Below are 19,378 nucleotides of genomic sequence, written 5' to 3'. Positions count from 1 at the left end.
GGGACACGGGGCAGTGAGCACAGGGGGTGATGGGTGAGTGGGACACGGGGTCAGTGAGCACAGGGGGTGATGGGTGAGTGGGACACGGGGCAGTGAGCACAGGGGGTGATGGGTGAGTGGGACACGGGGCAGTGAGCACAGGGGGTGATGGGTGAGTGGGACACAGGGCAGTGAGCACAGGGGGCAAAGGGTGAGTGGGACACGGGGCAGTGAGCACAGGAGGTGATGGGTGAGTGGGACACGGGGCAGTGAGCACAGGGGGTGATGGGTGAGTGGGACACAGGACAGTGAGCACAGGGGGTGATGGGTGAGTGGGACACAGGGCAGTGAGCACAGGGGGTGATGGGTGAGTGGGACACGGGGTCGGTGAGCACAGGGGGTGATGGGTGAGTGGGACACGGGGCAGTGAGCACAGGGGGTGATGGGTGAGTGGGACACGGGGCAGTGAGCACAGGGGGCGATGGGTGAGTGGGACATGGGGCAGTGAGCAGAGGGGGTGATGGGTGAGTGGGACACGGGGCAGTGAGCACAGGGGGTGATGGGTGAGTGGGACACGGGGCAGTGAGCACAGGGGGTGATGGGTGAGTGGGACACGGGGCAGTGAGCACAGGGGGTGATGGGTGAGTGGGACACGGGGTCAGTGAGCACAGGGGGTGATGGGTGAGTGGGACACGGGGTCAGTGAGCACAGGGGGTGATGGGTGGGCGGGACACGGGGCAGTGAGCACAGGGGGTGATGGCTGAGTGGGACACGGGGTCAGTGAGCACAGGGGGCGATGGGTGAGTGGGACAGGGGGCGATGGGTGAGTGGGACACGGGGCAGTGAGCACGGGGTGATGGGTGAGTGGGACACGGGGCAGTGAGCACAGGGGGTGATGGGTGAGTGGGACACTGGGTCAGTGAGCACAGGGGGTGATGGGTGAGTGGGACACGGGGTCAGTGAGCACAGGGGGTGATGGGTGAGTGGGACACGGCAGTGAGCACAGGGGGCAAAGGGTGAGTGGGACACGGGGCAGTGAGCACAGGGGGTGATGGGTGAGTGGGACACGGGGCAGTGAGCACAGGGGGTGATGGGTGAGTGGGACACGGGGCAGTGAGCACAGGGGGTGATGGGTGAGTGGGACACAGGGCAGTGAGCACAGGGGGTGATGGGTGAGTGGGACACGGGGCAGTGGGCACAGGGGGCGATGGGTGAGTGGGACACGGGGCAGTGAGCACAGGGGGTGATGGGTGAGTGGGACACGGGGCAGTGAGCACAGGGGGTGATGGGTGAGTGGGACACAGGGCAGTGAGCACAGGGGGCAAAGGGTGAGTGGGACACGGGGCAGTGAGCACAGGGGGTGATGGGTGAGTGGGACACGGGGCAGTGAGCACAGGGGGTGATGGGTGAGTGGGACACAGGACAGTGAGCACAGGGGGTGATGGGTGAGTGGGACACAGGGCAGTGAGCACAGGGGGTGATGGGTGAGTGGGACACGGGGTTGGTGAGCACAGGGGGTGATGGGTGAGTGGGACACGGGGCAGTGAGCACAGGGGGTGATGGGTGAGTGGGACACGGGGCAGTGAGCACAGGGGGCGATGGGTGAGTGGGACACGGGGCAGTGAGCAGAGGGGGTGATGGGTGAGTGGGACACGGGGCAGTGAGCACAGGGGGTGATGGGTGAGTGGGACACGGGGCAGTGAGCACAGGGGGTGATGGGTGAGTGGGACACGGGGCAGTGAGCACAGGGGGTGATGGGTGAGTGGGACACGGGGTCAGTGAGCACAGGGGGTGATGGGTGAGTGGGACACGGGGTCAGTGAGCACAGGGGGTGATGGGTGGGCGGGACACGGGGCAGTGAGCACAGGGGGTGATGGGTGAGTGGGACACGGGGTCAGTGAGCACAGGGGGCGATGGGTGAGTGGGACAGGGGGCGATGGGTGAGTGGGACACGGGGCAGTGAGCACGGGGTGATGGGTGAGTGGGACACGGGGCAGTGAGCACAGGGGGTGATGGGTGAGTGGGACACTGGGTCAGTGAGCACAGGGGGTGATGGGTGAGTGGGACACGGGGTCAGTGAGCACAGGGGGTGATGGGTGAGTGGGACACAGGGCAGTGAGCACAGGGGGCAAAGGGTGAGTGGGACACGGGGCAGTGAGCACAGGGGGTGATGGGTGAGTGGGACACGGGGCAGTGAGCACAGGGGGTGATGGGTGAGTGGGACACGGGGCAGTGAGCACAGGGGGTGATGGGTGAGTGGGACACAGGGCAGTGAGCACAGGGGGTGATGGGTGAGTGGGACACGGGGCAGTGGGCACAGGGGGCGATGGGTGAGTGGGACACGGGGCAGTGAGCACAGGGGGTGATGGGTGAGTGGGACACGGGGCAGTGAGCACAGGGGGTGATGGGTGAGTGGGACACGGGGCAGTGGGCACAGGGGGTGATGGGTGAGTGGGACACAGGGCAGTGAGCACAGGGGGCAAAGGGTGAGTGGGACACGGGGCAGTGAGCACAGGGGGTGATGGGTGAGTGGGACACGGGGCAGTGAGCACAGGGGGTGATGGGTGAGTGGGACACGGGGCAGTGGGCACAGGGGGCGATGGGTGAGTGGGACACGGGGCAGTGAGCACAGGGGGTGATGGGTGAGTGGGACACGGGGCAGTGAGCACAGGGGGTGATGGGTGAGTGGGACACAGGGCAGTGAGCACAGGGGGCAAAGGGTGAGTGGGACACGGGGCAGTGAGCACAGGAGGTGATGGGTGAGTGGGACACGGGGCAGTGAGCACAGGGGGTGATGGGTGAGTGGGACACAGGACAGTGAGCACAGGGGGTGATGGGTGAGTGGGACACAGGGCAGTGAGCACAGGGGGTGATGGGTGAGTGGGACACGGGGTCGGTGAGCACAGGGGGTGATGGGTGAGTGGGACACGGGGCAGTGAGCACAGGGGGTGATGGGTGAGTGGGACAAGGGGCAGTGAGCACAGGGGGCGATGGGTGAGTGGGACACGGGGCAGTGAGCAGAGGGGGTGATGGGTGAGTGGGACACGGGGCAGTGAGCACAGGGGGTGATGGGTGAGTGGGACACGGGGCAGTGAGCACAGGGGGTGATGGGTGAGTGGGACACGGGGCAGTGAGCACAGGGGGTGATGGGTGAGTGGGACACGGGGTCAGTGAGCACAGGGGGTGATGGGTGAGTGGGACACGGGGTCAGTGAGCACAGGGGGTGATGGGTGGGCGGGACACGGGGCAGTGAGCACAGGGGGTGATGGGTGAGTGGGACACGGGGTCAGTGAGCACAGGGGGCGATGGGTGAGTGGGACGGGGCGATGGGTGAGTGGGACACGGGGCAGTGAGCACGGGGTGATGGGTGAGTGGGACACGGGGCAGTGAGCACAGGGGGTGATGGGTGAGTGGGACACTGGGTCAGTGAGCACAGGGGGTGATGGGTGAGTGGGACACGGGGTCAGTGAGCACAGGGGGTGATGGGTGAGTGGGACACAGGGCAGTGAGCACAGGGGGCAAAGGGTGAGTGGGACACGGGGCAGTGAGCACAGGGGGTGATGGGTGAGTGGGACACGGGGCAGTGAGCACAGGGGGTGATGGGTGAGTGGGACACAGGACAGTGAGCACAGGGGGTGATGGGTGAGTGGGACACAGGGCAGTGAGCACAGGGGGTGATGGGTGAGTGGGACACGGGGTTGGTGAGCACAGGGGGTGATGGGTGAGTGGGACACGGGGCAGTGAGCACAGGGGGTGATGGGTGAGTGGGACACGGGGCAGTGAGCACAGGGGGCGATGGGTGAGTGGGACACGGGGCAGTGAGCAGAGGGGGTGATGGGTGAGTGGGACACGGGGCAGTGAGCACAGGGGGTGATGGGTGAGTGGGACACGGGGCAGTGAGCACAGGGGGTGATGGGTGAGTGGGACACGGGGCAGTGAGCACAGGGGGTGATGGGTGTGCGGGACACGGGGTCAGTGAGCACAGGGGGTGATGGGTGAGTGGGACACGGGGTCAGTGAGCACAGGGGGTGATGGGTGGGCGGGACACGGGGCAGTGAGCACAGGGGGTGATGGGTGAGTGGGACACGGGGTCAGTGAGCACAGGGGGCGATGGGTGAGTGGGACAGGGGGCGATGGGTGAGTGGGACACGGGGCAGTGAGCACGGGGTGATGGGTGAGTGGGACACGGGGCAGTGAGCACAGGGGGTGATGGGTGAGTGGGACACTGGGTCAGTGAGCACAGGGGGTGATGGGTGAGTGGGACACGGGGTCAGTGAGCACAGGGGGTGATGGGTGAGTGGGACACGGGGTCAGTGAGCACAGGGGGCGATGGGTGAGTGGGACACGGGGCAGTGAGCACAGGGGGTGATGGGTGAGTGGGACACGGGGCAGTGAGCACAGGGGGTGATGGGTGAGTGGGACACGGGGCAGTGAGCAGAGGGGGTGATGGGTGAGTGGGACACGGGTCAGTGAGCACAGGGGGTGATGGGTGAGTGGGACACGGGTCAGTGAGCACAGGGGGTGATGGGTGAGTGGGACACGGGGCAGTGAGCACAGGGGGTGATGGGTGAGTGGGACACGGGGCAGTGAGCACAGGGGGTGATGGGTGAGCGGGACACGGGGCAGTGAGCCCAGGGGGTGATGGGTGAGTGGGACACGGGGCAGTGAGCACAGGGGGTGATGGGTGAGTGGGACTCGTTGCGAGTTAGGACAGGGGGTGATGGGTGAGTGGGACACAGGGCAGTGAGCACAGGGGGTGATGGGTGAGCGGGACTGGGTGTGAGTTAGGACACGGGGCAGTGAGCACGGGGGGTGATGGGTGAGTGGGACTGGGTGTGAGTTAGGACACGGGGCAGTGAGCACAGGGGGTGATGGGTGAGTGGGACTGGGTGCGAGTTAGGACACGGGGCAGTGAGCACAGGGGCTGATGGGTGAGTGGGACACGGTGTGAGTTAGGACACGGGTCAGTGAGCACAGTGGGTGATGGGTGAGTGGGACACGGGGCAGTGAGCACAAGGGGTGATGGGTGAGTGGGACACGGTGTGAGTTAGGACACGGGTCAGTGAGCACAGTAGGTGATGGGTGAGTGGGACACAGGGCAGTGAGCACAGGGGGTGATGGGTGAGTGGGACTGGGTGCGAGTTAGGACACGGGGCAGTGGGCACGGGGTGATGGGTGAGTGGGACTGGGTGCGAGTTAGTACACGGGGCAGTGAGCACAGGGGGTGATGGGTGAGTGGGACTTGGTGCGAGTTCGTACACGGGGCAGTGAGCACAGGGGGTGATGGGTGAGCGGGACTGGGTGTGAGTTAGGACACGGGGCAGTGAGCACGGGGGGTGATGGGTGAGTGGGACTTGGTGCGAGTTAGGACACGGGGGCAGTGAGCACAGGGGGTGATGGGTGAGTGGGACTTGGTGCGAGTTAGGACACGGGGCAGTGGGCACGGGGTGATGGGTGAGTGGGATTGGGTGCGAGTTAGGACACGGGGTGATGGGTGAGTGGGACTGGGTGCGAGTTAGTACACGGGGCAGTGAGCACAGGGGGTGATGGGTGAGCGGGACTGGGTGCGAGTTAGTACACGGGGCAGTGAGCACAGGGGGTGATGGGTGAGTGGGACTGGGTGCGAGTTAGGACACGGGGCAGTGAGCACAGGGGGTGATGGGTGAGTGGGACTTGGTGCGAGTTAGGACACGGGGCACAGGGGGTGATGGGTGAGTGGGACTCGGTGCGAGTTAGGACACGGGTCAGTGAGCACAGGGGGTGATGGGTGAGCGGGACTCGGTGCGAGTTAGGACACGGGGCACAGGGGGTGATGGGTGAGTGGGACTGGGTGCGAGTTAGTGCACAGGGGGTGATGGGTGAGCGGGACTGGGTGCGAGTTAGTACACGGGGCAGTGAGCACAGGGGGTGATGGGTGAGTGGGACTGGGTGCGAGTTAGGACACGGGGCAGTGAGCACAGGGGGTGATGGGTGAGTGGGACTTGGTGCGAGTTAGGACAAGGGGCACAGGGGGTGATGGGTGAGTGGGACTCGGTGCGAGTTAGGACACGGGGCAGTGAGCACAGGGGTGATGGGTGAGCGGGATTGGGTGCGAGTTAGGACACGGGGCAGTGAGCACAGGGGTGATGGGTGAGCGGGATTGGGTGCGAGTTAGGACACGGGGTCAGTGAGTACAGGGGGTGATGGGTGAGTGGGACTGTGTGCGAGTTAGTACACGGGGCAGTGAGCACAGGGGGTGATGGGTGAGCGGGAGTGGGTGTGAGTTAGGACACGGGTCAGTGAGCACAGGGGGTGATGGGTGAGTGGGACTCGGTGTGAGTTAGGACACGGGGCAGCCGAGTTTAGGATCACCTCTAGTTTACATAGGGTAGAATGTGGGAGGCCAGCCAGGAGACCGTTGGAATAGTCGAGTCTAGAGGTAACAAAAGACATGGAATAAGGGCTTCAACAGTGGATGAGCTGAGGCGGGGGGTGGAGACGGGCGATGTTGCGGAGGTGGAAATAGCCGGGCTTAGTTATGCTGCGGATGTGTGGTCGACAGCTCATTTCAGGATCAAATATGACAAAGGTTGCGAACAGTGTGGTTCAGCCTCAGACAGAAGTTGGGGAGAGGGATGGAGTCAGTGACTAGGGAACGGAGTTTGTGGCCGGGACCGAAAACAATGGCTTCGCTCTTCCCAAGATTTAATTGGAGAAAATATTTGCTTTTCCAGAACTGGATGTTGGACAAGCAGTCTGACAATTTAGAGACCATGACGGGGTGGAGAGAAGTGGTGGTGAGGTCGAGCTGGATGTCGTCAGCGTACACATGGAAACTGACGCTGTGTTCCCGGATGATGTCTTAAGAAATAGGAGCAGGAGTCGGCCACCTGGCCCCTCGAACCTGCTCCGCCATTCAATAAGATCCTGGTATCCACTCCACTTCCCTGCCCACTTCCCATAACCCTTGACTCCCTAATCGTTTAAAAATCTGTCTATCTCCACCTTAAATATATTCAATGACCCAGCCTCCACAGCTCTCTGGGGCAGAGAATTCCACAGATTTACAACCCTCAGAGAGAAGGAATTCCTCCTCATCTCAGTTCTAAATGGGCGGCCCCTTGTTCTGAAACTACGCCCCCTAGTTCTAGATTGCCCCACGAGGGGAAACATCCTCTCTGCTTCTACCCTGTCGTGCCCCCTCAGAATCCAATCAGTTTAGAAGAATGAGAGGTGATCTTATTTAAACCTGCTCAACCTTTCCTCATGTCAAGGTGGCCAAGGATAGATCCTGGGTTGCACCAGAAGTAACGATACGGGGGTCTTATCCACGGTAATTCTATGCACATGTGTTTTTCAGTGCTGTGTGTCTGTACAACTGTTAAAATATAGGCTGCTAAAAGTGTTTCTCTCCTTACACTGCACAACCTACATTTTCCGTCGTGACCACTTTGCTGCTCCCCCGCCCTGTGAGTCCCCGGGTTTGGTTTATAAAATATGGTCACCCGACTTTAACCATTACCCTTTCAGCCACCTCTGTTAAAACATCAGAACCAGACAGTGATTGTCTCAGGATTTGATGGGTGACATGCACGGTCAAAGATATTTTAAGACCATAAAGAGGGAATAAAACAACACATTAAATTTAAAATTAAAAAAAACAAATAAAAGTTTAAAATAAACCCAACATTGACCTGCAGGTAAAGCAAAACAACAACGGAGAGAACATTCACAGATCTGTTCCACATTGCACTCAGTGACCAGATTGTACAACTGCTCAATGTGGCATGTTTACATCCGACAAATCCATTATCAACAACTTGTCTTTATATAGCGCCTTTAACGTAGTGAAACGCCCCAAGGTGCTTCGCAGGAACGATTATCAAACACAATTTGACACCGAGCCACGAGAGATATTAGGGACAGGCGAACAAAAGCTTGGTCATAGATGGAGGTTTTAAGGAGCGTCTTAAACGAGGAAAGGGAAGCGGAGAGGTTTAGGGAGGGAGTTTCAGAGCTTGGGGCCCAGGCAGCTGAAGCCATGGCCGGCAGTGGTGAAGCGATGGAAATCGGGGATGCTCAAGGGACCAGAATTAGAGGAGCACAGAGATCTCGGAGGGGGGTGGGGGGGGGGTTGCAGGAGATTACAGAGATAGGGAGGGGCGAGGGCCATGGAGGGATTTGAAAACAAGGATGAGAATTTTAACATCGAGGCTTTGTCGGACAGGAAGCCAATGTAGGTCAGCGAGCTTGGGGTGTGATGGGAGTCAACATGGAAATATAAATTTATAATGGAAATGGTGACACAGAAAGCATGAAGAAAATATAACCAGTGCAATTCAAGTTGTGCGCAGATATAAGTTTATATACACTGGGGCCGAAATTCAGGTGTGCACGAAATCTGGTGCACCTATGGTTTTTAGATTGCGATTTAGATGCGGTGGGAAGAGCCATATTCAGGACTTTGACATTTTTTTAAAGTCTCACAGGAAATGACTCAAAATGAGGGCAGGCCATTGACTTAAAGCCAGGCTGAGGGGCTAAAAATTGGTTGGACAGAAACCCGGCTGCTGTCAGTCAGCGTGGTGATGACACAGCGCGTGTACGTCACCACATTCTTGCCCCTCCGTTAAAGGGGAGAGATTCTGTTATTGTTTTATCTTCGGCCACTGGGCCACCAGGGAGAGTTTCGGCCGGGCCAAGAGCGGGTGTGTGTCCGTTAGCGGCCCGGCCGAACCCGGGGGCAATATTTTGCCGGCCGATCGGGAAGGTGGCCGCGGCAGTTGTCCCTCCCCATCGGGCCGCTGTGCTGCGGAGAGGGTGCACCGGCAGGGAAACCTGTCGGGGGGCACCGCGCGACGGGGGATTGACAGATGGAGCTGAATATCGGAAGGTAAGTATTTTTGTGTAATAAAATTGGCAGTGCATCATCACCATAGGCAGTCCCTTGGAATCGAGGAAGACTTGCTTCCACTCTAAAAATGAGTCCTTAGGTGGTTGAACAGTCCAATACAGGAATTACAGACCCTGTCACAGGTGGGACAGAGAGTCGTTGAGGGAAGGGGTGGGTGGGACTGGTTTGCCGCACGCTCCTTCCGCTGTCTGCGCTTGGTTTCTGCATGCTCTCGGCAACGAGACTCGAGGTGCTTAGCGCCCTCCCGGATGCACTTCCTCTACTTAGGGCAGTCTTTGGCCAGGGACTCCCAGGTGTCGGTGGGGATGTTGCACTTTATCAGGGAGGCTTTGAGGGTGTCCTTGTAACGTTTCCTCTGCCCACCTGGGGTTCGTTTGCCGTGAAGGAGTTCCAAGTAGAGTGCTTGCTTTGGGAGTCTCGTGTCTGGCATGCGGACATTGAGGCCCTGCCCAGCGGAGCTGATCAAGTGTGGTCAGTGCTTCGATGCTGGGGATGTTGGCCTGATCGAGGACACTAATGTTGGTGCGTCTATCTTCCCAGGGGATTTGCAGGATCTTGTGGAGTCATCATTGGTGATATTTCTCCAGCAACTTGAGGTGTCTACTGTACATGGTCCATGTCTCTGAGCCATACAGGAGGGCGGGTATTACTACAGCCCTGTAGACCATGAGCTTGGTGGCAGATTTGAGGGCCTGGTCTTCAAACACTCTTTTCCTTAGGCGGCCGAAGGCTGCACTGGAGGCGGTGTTGAATCTCGTCATCAATATCTGCTCGCTTTCGCTGGTCACCAGAATCGGGCCGGATCGGGTCTAGGCCGAAAAATCCCCAACCTGAATTTAGGTCCGATTGGCCTGTTGACCCCCAAAGCGGCGGCCATTTGATTTTTAAGAATGGCTGTCACAAACAGGCATTCACAGGTCTCTGAGACCCTGAATCTCGCCCCCCCCCCCAATACATATGTGCAAAAGCAGAAGCAATTGTAACAAGGACAGGTGTCTCATAATTGATTGCAATGATCATTTAGACCATAAAAAGACTTAGAGAAAATGTAGTTAATTACCCGGAATCTCATTTAGGAAACAGCCATTAAAAGAGCTATAAACTGTTATTAAAAACCATGACATGCACTTCCTCAACCTGCGGGGCTGAAACACTTTTTGAATTACTCAACAGCTATTTAGGAAAAGATTTTATTGATTCAAACACTTTCCATCTCTGTCCAAATCACTATGTTTCCGAGCAGCGAGCCTATTCTTTCCTGCACTCGATCATCTCCCCACAAAATCCACATAGGAACTCTTGGTCTGCCTCCGAACAGGCTAAATATATATGGGTATTCGGAGGATAACCCAGATCCAAACCCCTTTAATAAGCTCGAGAGCTAGAAATGCAACGTCTGGTCTGTGCTTTATATTGTTATTGCACAGCCCGCTACATACACTGACCATGACATTACTGGGACCGATTATCTCTCACGTTTGGACTCATCAGGAAGAGTCCTAAACATGTAGATCTAATCTGTTTACGCTACTCCGAACTCAGTAGTCCCACTGAGCTTTTGTGTGTTCTACTGAGGGAGCATCGGAGGGGCAGTACTGAGGGAGCACCACACTGTCGGAGGGGCAGTACTGAGGTAGCGCCGCACTGTCGGAGGGGCAGTACTGAGGTAGCGCTGCACTGTCGGAGGGGCAGTACTGAGGGAGCACCACACTGTCGGAGGGGCAGTACTGAGGGAGCACCACACTGTCGGAGGGGCAGTACTGAGGTAGCGCAGTACTGAGGGAGCACCGCACTGTCGGAGGGGCAGTACTGAGGGAGCGCCGCACTGTCGGAGGGGCAGTACTGAGGGAGCGCCTCACTTTCGGAGGGGCAGTACTGAGGGAGTGCCGCACTGTCGGAGGGGCAGTACTGAGGGAGCGCCTCACTTTCGGAGGGGCAGTACTGAGGGAGTGCCGCACTGTCGGAGGGGCAGTACTGAGGGAGCGCCTCACTTTCGGAGGGGCAGTACTGAGGGAGCGCCGCACTGTCGGAGGGGCAGTACTGATGGAGTGCTGCACTGTCGGAGATGCAGTACTGATGGGGTTCTGCACTGTCGGAGGGGCAGTACTGATGGAGTGCTGCACTGTCTGAGGGGCAGTACTGAGCGAGCGGCGCAGTGTCGGAGGGGCAGTACTGAGGGAGCACTGCACTGTCGGAGATGCAGTACTGATGGGGTTCTGCACTGTCGGAGGGGCAGTACTGAGGGAGCGCTGCACTGTCGGATGTGCCATCTGTTGGATGAGAAGTTAAACCTAGTTATATCCGTCTGCCCTCAGATATATGTAAAAGATCCCATGGCACTATATCGAGGAAGAGCAGGGGAGTTCTCCCTGGTGTCCTGGCCTATATTTATCCCTCAATCAACATCTCGGAAAAAAACGGATTGTCTGATGATTAACATATTGCTGTTTGTGGGAGCTTGCTGTGCGCAAATTGGCTGCCATGTTTCCTGCATTACAATAGTGATTACACTTTAAAAGTACTCCAATAACGCCTCTTCCAAAACTCTGCTGCCCATACCCTAACTCGCACCAAGTCCAGCTCACCCATCAACCCTGTGCTCGCTGCCCCATGTCCTAACTCGCACCCAGTCCCACTCACCCATCACCCCCTGTGCTCACCGCCCCGTGTCCTAACTCGCACCGAGTCCCGCTCACCCATTACCCCCTGTACTCGCTGCCCCGTGTCCTAACTCGCATCAAGTCCTGCTCACCCATCACCCCCTGTGCTTGCTGCCCCGTGTCCTAACTCGCATCAAGTCCCGATCACCCATTACCCCCTGTTCTCACTGCCCCGTGCCCTAACTCGCATTAAGTCCCGATCACCCATCACCCCCTGTGCTCACTGCCCCGTGTCCTAACTCGCACCAAGTCCCGCTCACCCATCACCCCCTGTGCTCGCTGCCCCGTGTCCTAACTCGCACCAAGTCCCGCTCACCCATCACCCCCTGTGCTCAATGACCTTCTGGTCCGGCAACGTCTCGATGTTAAAATTCACATCCTTGTTTTCAAATCCCTCGCCCCTCCCTATCTCTGTAATCTCCTCTAGCCCCACTTTCCCCCCCCTGAGATGTCTGTGCTCCTCTAATTCTGGCCTCTTGTGCATCCCCAATTTCCATCGCTCCACCATCGGTGGCCGTGCCTTCAGCTGCCTGGGCCCCAAGCTCTGGAACTCCCTCATTAAACCTCTCCGCCTCCATCTCCTCCTTTAAGACGCTCCTTAAAACCTCCCTCTTTGACCAAGCTTTTGTTCGCCTGTCCCTAATATCTCTCGTGGCTCGGTGTCAAATTGTGTTTGATAATCGTTCCTGCGAAGCACCTTGGGGCGTTTCACTACGTTAAAGGCGCTATATAAAGACAAGTTGTTGATAATGGATTTGTCGGATGTAAACGTGCCACATTGAGCAGTTGTACAATCTGGTCACTGAGTGCAATGTGGAACAGATCTGTGAATGTTCTCTCCGTTGTTGTTTTGCTTTACCTGCAGGTCAATGTTGGGTTTATTTTAAACTTTTATTTGTTTTTTTTAATTTTAGATTTAATGTGTTGTTTTATTCCCTCCTTATGGTCTTAAAATATCTTTGTCCGTGCATGTCACCCATCAAATCCTGAGACAATCACTGTCTGGTTCTGATGTTTTAACAGAGGTGGCTGAAAGGGTAATGGTTAAAGTCGGGTGACCATATTTTATAAACCAAACCCGGGGACTCACAGGGCGGGGGAGCAGCAAAGTGGTCACGACGGAAAATGTAGGTTGTGCAGTGTAAGGAGAGAAACACTTTTAGCAGCCTATATTTTAACAGTTGTACAGACACACAGCACTGAAAAGAACACATGTGCATAGAATTACCGCGGAGGTGAGATCACACTATTAAACAAACACGTTTGGAGTGTATTCTGCGTCATACCCCATTCAGTCAGCGTCGTAGCTATGGCAGCTGCAATAGTGCAGTACCATCTATACTCGTCCGCAAATACCCTAACTTTTAATTTTTCAATTTTAAATCTGTTCCCAATGACTGAGACTATCCATATAAGGTGTGAACAGCATCAGCCATGACTCAGTGTGCTGCACCCTCACCTTCAGTCAGAGGTCGTGGGTTCAAGTCCCACTCCAGGGCCTTGAGTGCAAAAAATCCAGGCTGACACTCCCAGAGCAGTACTGAGGGAGTGCCGCACGGTCGGAGGGGCAGTACTGAGGGAGTGCCGCACGGTCGGAGGGGCAGTACTGAGGGAGCGCCGCACTGTCGGAGGGTCAGTACTGAGGGAGCGCCGCACTGTCGGAGGGTCAGTACTGAGGGAGCGCCGTACTGTCGGAGGGTCAGTACTGAGGGAGCGCCGCACGGTCGGAGGGGCAGTACTGAGGGAGCGTCGCACGGTCGGAGGGGCAGTACTGAGGGAGTGCCGCACGGTCGGAGGGGCAGTACTGAGGGAGCGCCGCACTGTTGGACGGGCAGTACTGAGGGAGCGCTGCACTGTCGGAGGGGCAGTACTGAGGGAGCGCCGCACGGTCGGAGGGGCAGCACTGAGGGAGCGCCGCACTGTCGGAGGGGCAGAACTGAGGGAGCACTGCACTGTCGGAGGGGCAGTACTGAGGGAGCGCCGCACTGTCGGAGGGGCAGTACTGAGGGAGCGCCGCACTGTCGGAGGGGCAGTACTGAGGGAGCGCCGCACTGTCGGAGGGGCAGTACTGAGGGAGCGCCGCACTGTCGGAGGGGCAGTACTGAGGGAGCGCCGTACTGTCGGAGGGTCAGTACTGAGGGAGTGCCGCACTGTCGGAGGGTCAGTACTGAGGGAGCGGCGTACTGTTGGAGGGGCAGTGCTGAGGTAGCGCCGCACTGTCGGAGTTGCCATCTTTCAGATGAGACTTTCAACCGAGGCCTCGTCTGCCCCCTCAGGTGGACGTAAAAGATCCCACGGCCACTATTTCGAAGAAGAGCAGGGGAGTTCTCCCCTGTGTCCTGGGGCTAATATTTATACCTCAATCAACATCACAAAAAAAATCTAATCATTATCACATTGCTGATTGTCGGAGCTTGCTGTGCACAAATTGGCTGCTGCATTTCCTACATTACCACAGTGACTACACTTCAATAGTACTTTGGGACGTCCGGAGGTTGGGAAAGGTGAGTACTTCAATCAAACAAAGTCAGGGTTCAGATCTGCAGCTTGACCTCAAACTGAACTCCACAATGTCGCTTAATGATGTACTCTAGCCTGAAAGGGAGACACACCTACATTCTACTTCACAGCATGATCCTGCCCTTGTATAACAGCGTACCTAATGTAGCAATAAAATTGAGGCAGCGTTGAGTCGAGAAGGGCTTTTTTTTTTGAACCTCAGTTTTTGATCTTTCAGGCACCGTGCTGTGGCAAGCTTTACATCTGTCGACTGTGTCATGATGACATAGAAAATCATCAGCTGGATCGCTTCAAGGTCACGCAGGTTCAATGTGCAAAGTGCGAGACGGTCCAGCAGGTAGGTGAATAATCAGCAACATGTTCCACAACATACAGGTGTGGATAATGTAACGGGTGCACAGTGTGTGTATGTGTGTGGGGCAATAACCATCCCTACGGCATAATCCGTTGCAGTGCGATAATAGCACTTTCCTGGAACTAGAGAGTGTGCTGCTCTTAGCAATTCTGCAACAATTTGTATTTATAATGCACCATTAATAAGAGCATAAGAATTAGAAACAGGAGTCGGCCATTCGGCCCTTCAAGCCTGCTCCGCCATTCAGTGAGATCATGGCTGATCTTCGACCTGAACTCCACTTTCCTGCATTATCCCCATATCCCTTGATTCCCTTAATATCCAAAAATCTATCGATCTCAGCCTTGAATATACTCAATGACTGAGCCTCTACAGCCCTCTGGGGCAGAGAATTCCAAAGATTCACCACCCTCTGAGTGAAGAAATTCCTCCTCATCTCAGTCCTAAATGGTCGACCCCTTATCCTGAGACTGACCCCTGGTTCTAGACTCCCCAGCCCGGGGGAAAAATCCTCCCTGCATCTACCCTGTCAAAACCCTTAAGAATGTTGTATGTTTCAATGAGATCACCTCTCATTCTTCTAAACTCTAGAAAATATCGGCCCAGTCTGCTCAATCTCTCCTCATTGGACAATCCCCCCATCCCAGGAATCAGTCTGGTGAACATTCCATCAATGGCAAGTAAATCCTTCCTTAGGTAATGAGACCCAAACTGTACACAATACTCCAGGTGTGGTCTCACCAGGGCCCGATATAATTTCAGTAATACGTCTTTACTCTAATACTCAAATCCTCTTGTAATAAAGGCCAACATTAGAAAGACACGGATTAATCAAGGCCAGTCAGCACGGATTTGTTAAGGGAAGGTTGTGTGAATAACTGGATTGAATTTTTTGAGGAGGTAACAAAGAGGGTCAATGAGGGCAGTGCTGTAGCCTGCAGGGCTACAGACCTAGAGCTGAAAAGTGGGATTAGGCTGGATAGCCTCTTGTCGGCCGGCACGGACACGATGGGCCGAAATGGCCTCCTTCCAGGCTGTAAATTTCTGTGATTCTATACCATTTGCTTTAATTACTTGCTGTACCTGCAGGTTAACTTTGTGATTGGTGTACAAGGTCACCCAGGTCCCTCTGAACACCGACATTTCCCAATCTATCACCATTTAAAAAATACTCTGCTTTTCTGTTTTTCCTTCCAAAGTAGATAACTTTACACTTCTCCACATTAAATTCCGACTGCCATGTTCTTGCCCACTCACTTAAACTGTCTCCACCCCTTTGCAGCCTCTTTGCATCATCTTCGCGGCTTACTTTACCACCTAGCTTTGTATCATCAGAAAACTTGGATACATAACACTCGGTCCCCTCATTGAAGTCATTAATATAGATTGTAGAAAGCTGAGGCCCCAGCACTGATACTTGCGGCACCCCACCAGTAGCAGCCTGCCATCCCGAAAGTGACCCCCCGTTTATTCCTACTCTGTGTTCTGTCCATTAACCACTCCTCAATCTATGCTAGTATATTACTCCCAATCCCATGAGTCCTAATTTTGTTTAATAACCTCTTATGCGGCACCTTATCGAATGCTTTTTGAAAATCCAAATACATTGCAGCCACTGGTTCCCCCTTGTCTACCCTGCTGGTTACAGTAAGAATATAACATAAGAATTAGGAGCAGGAGTAGACCATACAGTTCACGAGTCTGCTCCGCCATTCAATAAGGTCATGATAGACCTTCAAGCTCAACTCCACCTCCCGCCCGATCTCCCGATCCCTTGATTCCCTTAATGCCCAAAAATAACGTACAAAACAACCCGAGGCACTTTACAGAGTAGCAGTAAGATTCGGGGAAAAGCTGAGCGAGGGAGCAAAGTGTTTTGGAGGGATGGCTGAAGGCTTGGGTGAAAAGAATGGATTATAAGTATGATTTTGTAAGATGAGAAAATAAAAAGAGAGGCTGTATGAGTTTAGGGAGGGAGACCGAGACAGCAGGGCTGAGGTGTGCTGTCAGTGGTGGGGCGAAGGGAGGGAGGGAGGGAGGAGTGCGCACAGCTGGTTAGTTGGGTGACTGAAACCTGCAGGAGGGAACGTAAGAATTAGGAGCAGGAGCAGACCATACGGCATCTCGAGCCCAACCTGCCTTTCCCGACAACTGATGTCCGGTTCACTGGCCTGTAGTTCTGTTTACTCCCATCTTTCTTGAATAGCAGAGTTACATGTGGCACCTTATCGAATGCCTTTTGGAAATCCAAATATATTACATCCACTAGTTCCCCTTTACCCTGCTAGTTACATCCTTAAAAAACTTTTAACAAATTTGTCAAACCCGATTTCCCTTTCATAAAACCATGTTGACTCTTAAGTGCCCAGATACCACTTCCTTAACAATGGATTCCAGCATTTTCCCAACGACTGATGTCAGGCTAGCTGGCCTGTAGTTCTCTTGTTTTCTCTCTCCCTCCTTTCCACTGGGACCATTCCATAATCGTGGGAATTTTGGAAGATCACAACCAATGCGTCCACTGTCTCTGCAGCCACCTCTTTTAGAACCCGAGCATGTGGACCGTCGGGTCCAGGGAATTTTTTGGCTTTTCGTCCCATTAACTGGTAGAGTCGAACGAGGGCGTGGAGGGATTGAAGACGCAGACGTTGGCGGGGGGGGGGGGGGGGAGAACAGGGAATCAGTGTAGCTCCATGATGAACAAATTGGACTTTGTGTGAAACAGGATATGGACCAGTTAAGAGTTTATGGAACAAGAGGTCAAGTTTCAGCCTGAATTACTCCTATTTTTTGGAGCAACTAGTTTAGAATGGAGCATCTTAGAAATTGCAATTCTCGGCATTTAGTTTGCTCCAGTTCTAGTGAGTTAGAATAGTTTCATTTTAGAACAGATTTTTTTTTCAAAAGGGGGTGTGTCCAGCCACTTACGCCTGTTTTGCAAGTTTAGGCAGCGAAAACTTACTCCAAACTAACTTACATTGGAGTAAGTGTAGATTTTTGTACGCTCAGAAAAATCTTGCCTACACTTATAAATCAGGCGTAGGGAACGAGAGATGATGGGGGGAGGGGGGGGAAGGGAGGTTTCCAAACATTAAACACTTCACTTTTACAAGTAAAGAGCCATCATCAATAATAAATGATCAATAAATCAACCCAAATAAAAAATTTTAAAAATCCAATAAATAAAAAATTACGTTTCTACTCACCAACTGCAGCACCGGGAGCCCTCCAACAGCGTGCTGGGACGGGGCCCCCCCAGTGTCTCCCTCTCTCTCTCTGTCGGTGTCTCTCTCTCTATCGGTGGGGGGGGGGGGAGATTGGGGGGGGAGGGGGAGGCGCAGGGGGATTGCGGGGGGGAGGTGGGGGCGGGGGGGGTGGAGCTGGAGCAGGACCTGAACGGACGGGGGGAGGTGGGGGAGCAAGAGCTGAAGCTGAAGAGGAGGGAGGCTCGAGTCCGATCTTCATCATACCTGGGAGCCCATTCGGCCAGGGCTAGGGGCGGCGAGCTTCGGGCCCCTCCCTCACAGCCTCTGGGGGGAGGAGCTACTGCACATGCGCGCGCACTCTAGCGCGCATGTGCAGAGGTCCCGGCACTGTTTTCAGCGCTGGGACTTGGCTCCGCCCCCGACCCCTTGTGCTGTGCCACGCCGAGCACGAAGGCGTCCTGAGAATCACAAGGTAAGTTTTCGGCGCGCCCTTTTCTTCCAGAAGGTCGGCGCAGCTTATCGAGATGATCCGTTTTTCCAGAGAACGGAAACTTGGGCCCATGGAGGCAAGCAAGGAGAGTGTTGAAATAATCAAGTCTATCGTAGCAGCAGGAGTTTTGTGGGATGCCACTAGTAAGGAAGGACATTAGCCTGGATGATGTGGAATCGGTATGGGTGGCGCTGCGGAATACCAAGGGGCAGAAAACGCTAGTGGGTGTTGTGTACAGACCACCAAACAGTAGTAGTGAGGTTGGGGACAGCATCAAACAAGAAATAAGGGATGTGTGCGATAAAGGTACAGCAGTTATCATGGGCGACTTTAATCTACATATTGAGCAAACTGGTAGCAATGCGGTGGAGGAGGATTTCCTGGAGTGTATTAGGGATGGTATTCTAGACCAATATGTCGAGGAACCAACGAGAGAGCTGGCCATCCTAGACTGGGTGATGTGTAATGAGAAGGGACTAATTAGCAATCTTGTTGTGCGAGGCCCCGTGGGGAAGAGTGACCATAATATGGTAGAATTCTTTATTAAGATGGAGAGTGATAGTTAATTTGGAAACTAGGGTCCTGAACTTAAGGAAAGGTAACTTCGACAGTATGAGGCATGAATTGGCTAGAATAGACTGGCAAAGGATACTTAAAGGGTTGACGGTGGATAGGCAATGGCAAACATTTAAAGATCACATGGAGGAACTTCAGCAATTGTACATCCCTGTCTGGAGTAAAAATAAAACGGGGAAGGTGGCTCAACCATGGCTAACAAGGGAAATTAAGGATAGTGTTAAAGCCAAGGAAGAGGCATATAATTTGGCTAGAAAAAGCAACAAACCTGAGGACTGGGAGAAATTTAGAATTCAACAGAGGAAGACTAAGGGTTTAATTAAGAGGGGGAAAATAGAGTACGAAAGGAAGCTTGCAGGGAACATAAAAACTGACTGCAAAAGCTTCTATAGATATGTGAAGAGAAAAAGATTAGTGAAGACAAACGTAGGTCCCTTGCAGTCGGATTCAGGTGAATTTATAATGGGGAACAAAGAAATGGTAGACCAATTGAACAAATACTTCGGTTCTGTCTTCACAAAGGAAGACACAAATAACCTTCCGAATGTACTAGGGGACAGTAGGTCTAATGAGAAGGAGGAACTGAAGGATATCCTTATCAGGCTGGAAATTGATGGGATTGAAGGCCGATAAATCCCCAGGGCCTGATAGTCTACATCCCAGAGTACTTAAGGAAGTGGCCCTAGAAATAGTGGATGC

The 19,378-nt window shown here is 54.8% G+C and overlaps 1 protein-coding gene across 1 annotated transcript in view; it reads left to right on the top strand.

The window, feature by feature from the left end:
- rchy1 (ring finger and CHY zinc finger domain containing 1) overlaps nt 1-19,378 on the top strand; it is a 58,982-nt gene that overhangs the window by 7,117 nt on the left and 32,487 nt on the right. Inside the window, exon 2 of the mRNA XM_070873121.1 lies at nt 14,270-14,389. Coding sequence (XP_070729222.1) covers nt 14,270-14,389 — 120 coding nt within the window. The remainder of the gene's footprint in view (nt 1-14,269; nt 14,390-19,378) is intronic.

This window comes from Pristiophorus japonicus, chromosome 2 (genome assembly GCF_044704955.1).
Source record: "Pristiophorus japonicus isolate sPriJap1 chromosome 2, sPriJap1.hap1, whole genome shotgun sequence".
NCBI lineage: Eukaryota > Metazoa > Chordata > Chondrichthyes > Pristiophoridae > Pristiophorus > Pristiophorus japonicus.
This window is presented reverse-complemented; position numbering and strand designations above follow the sequence as displayed.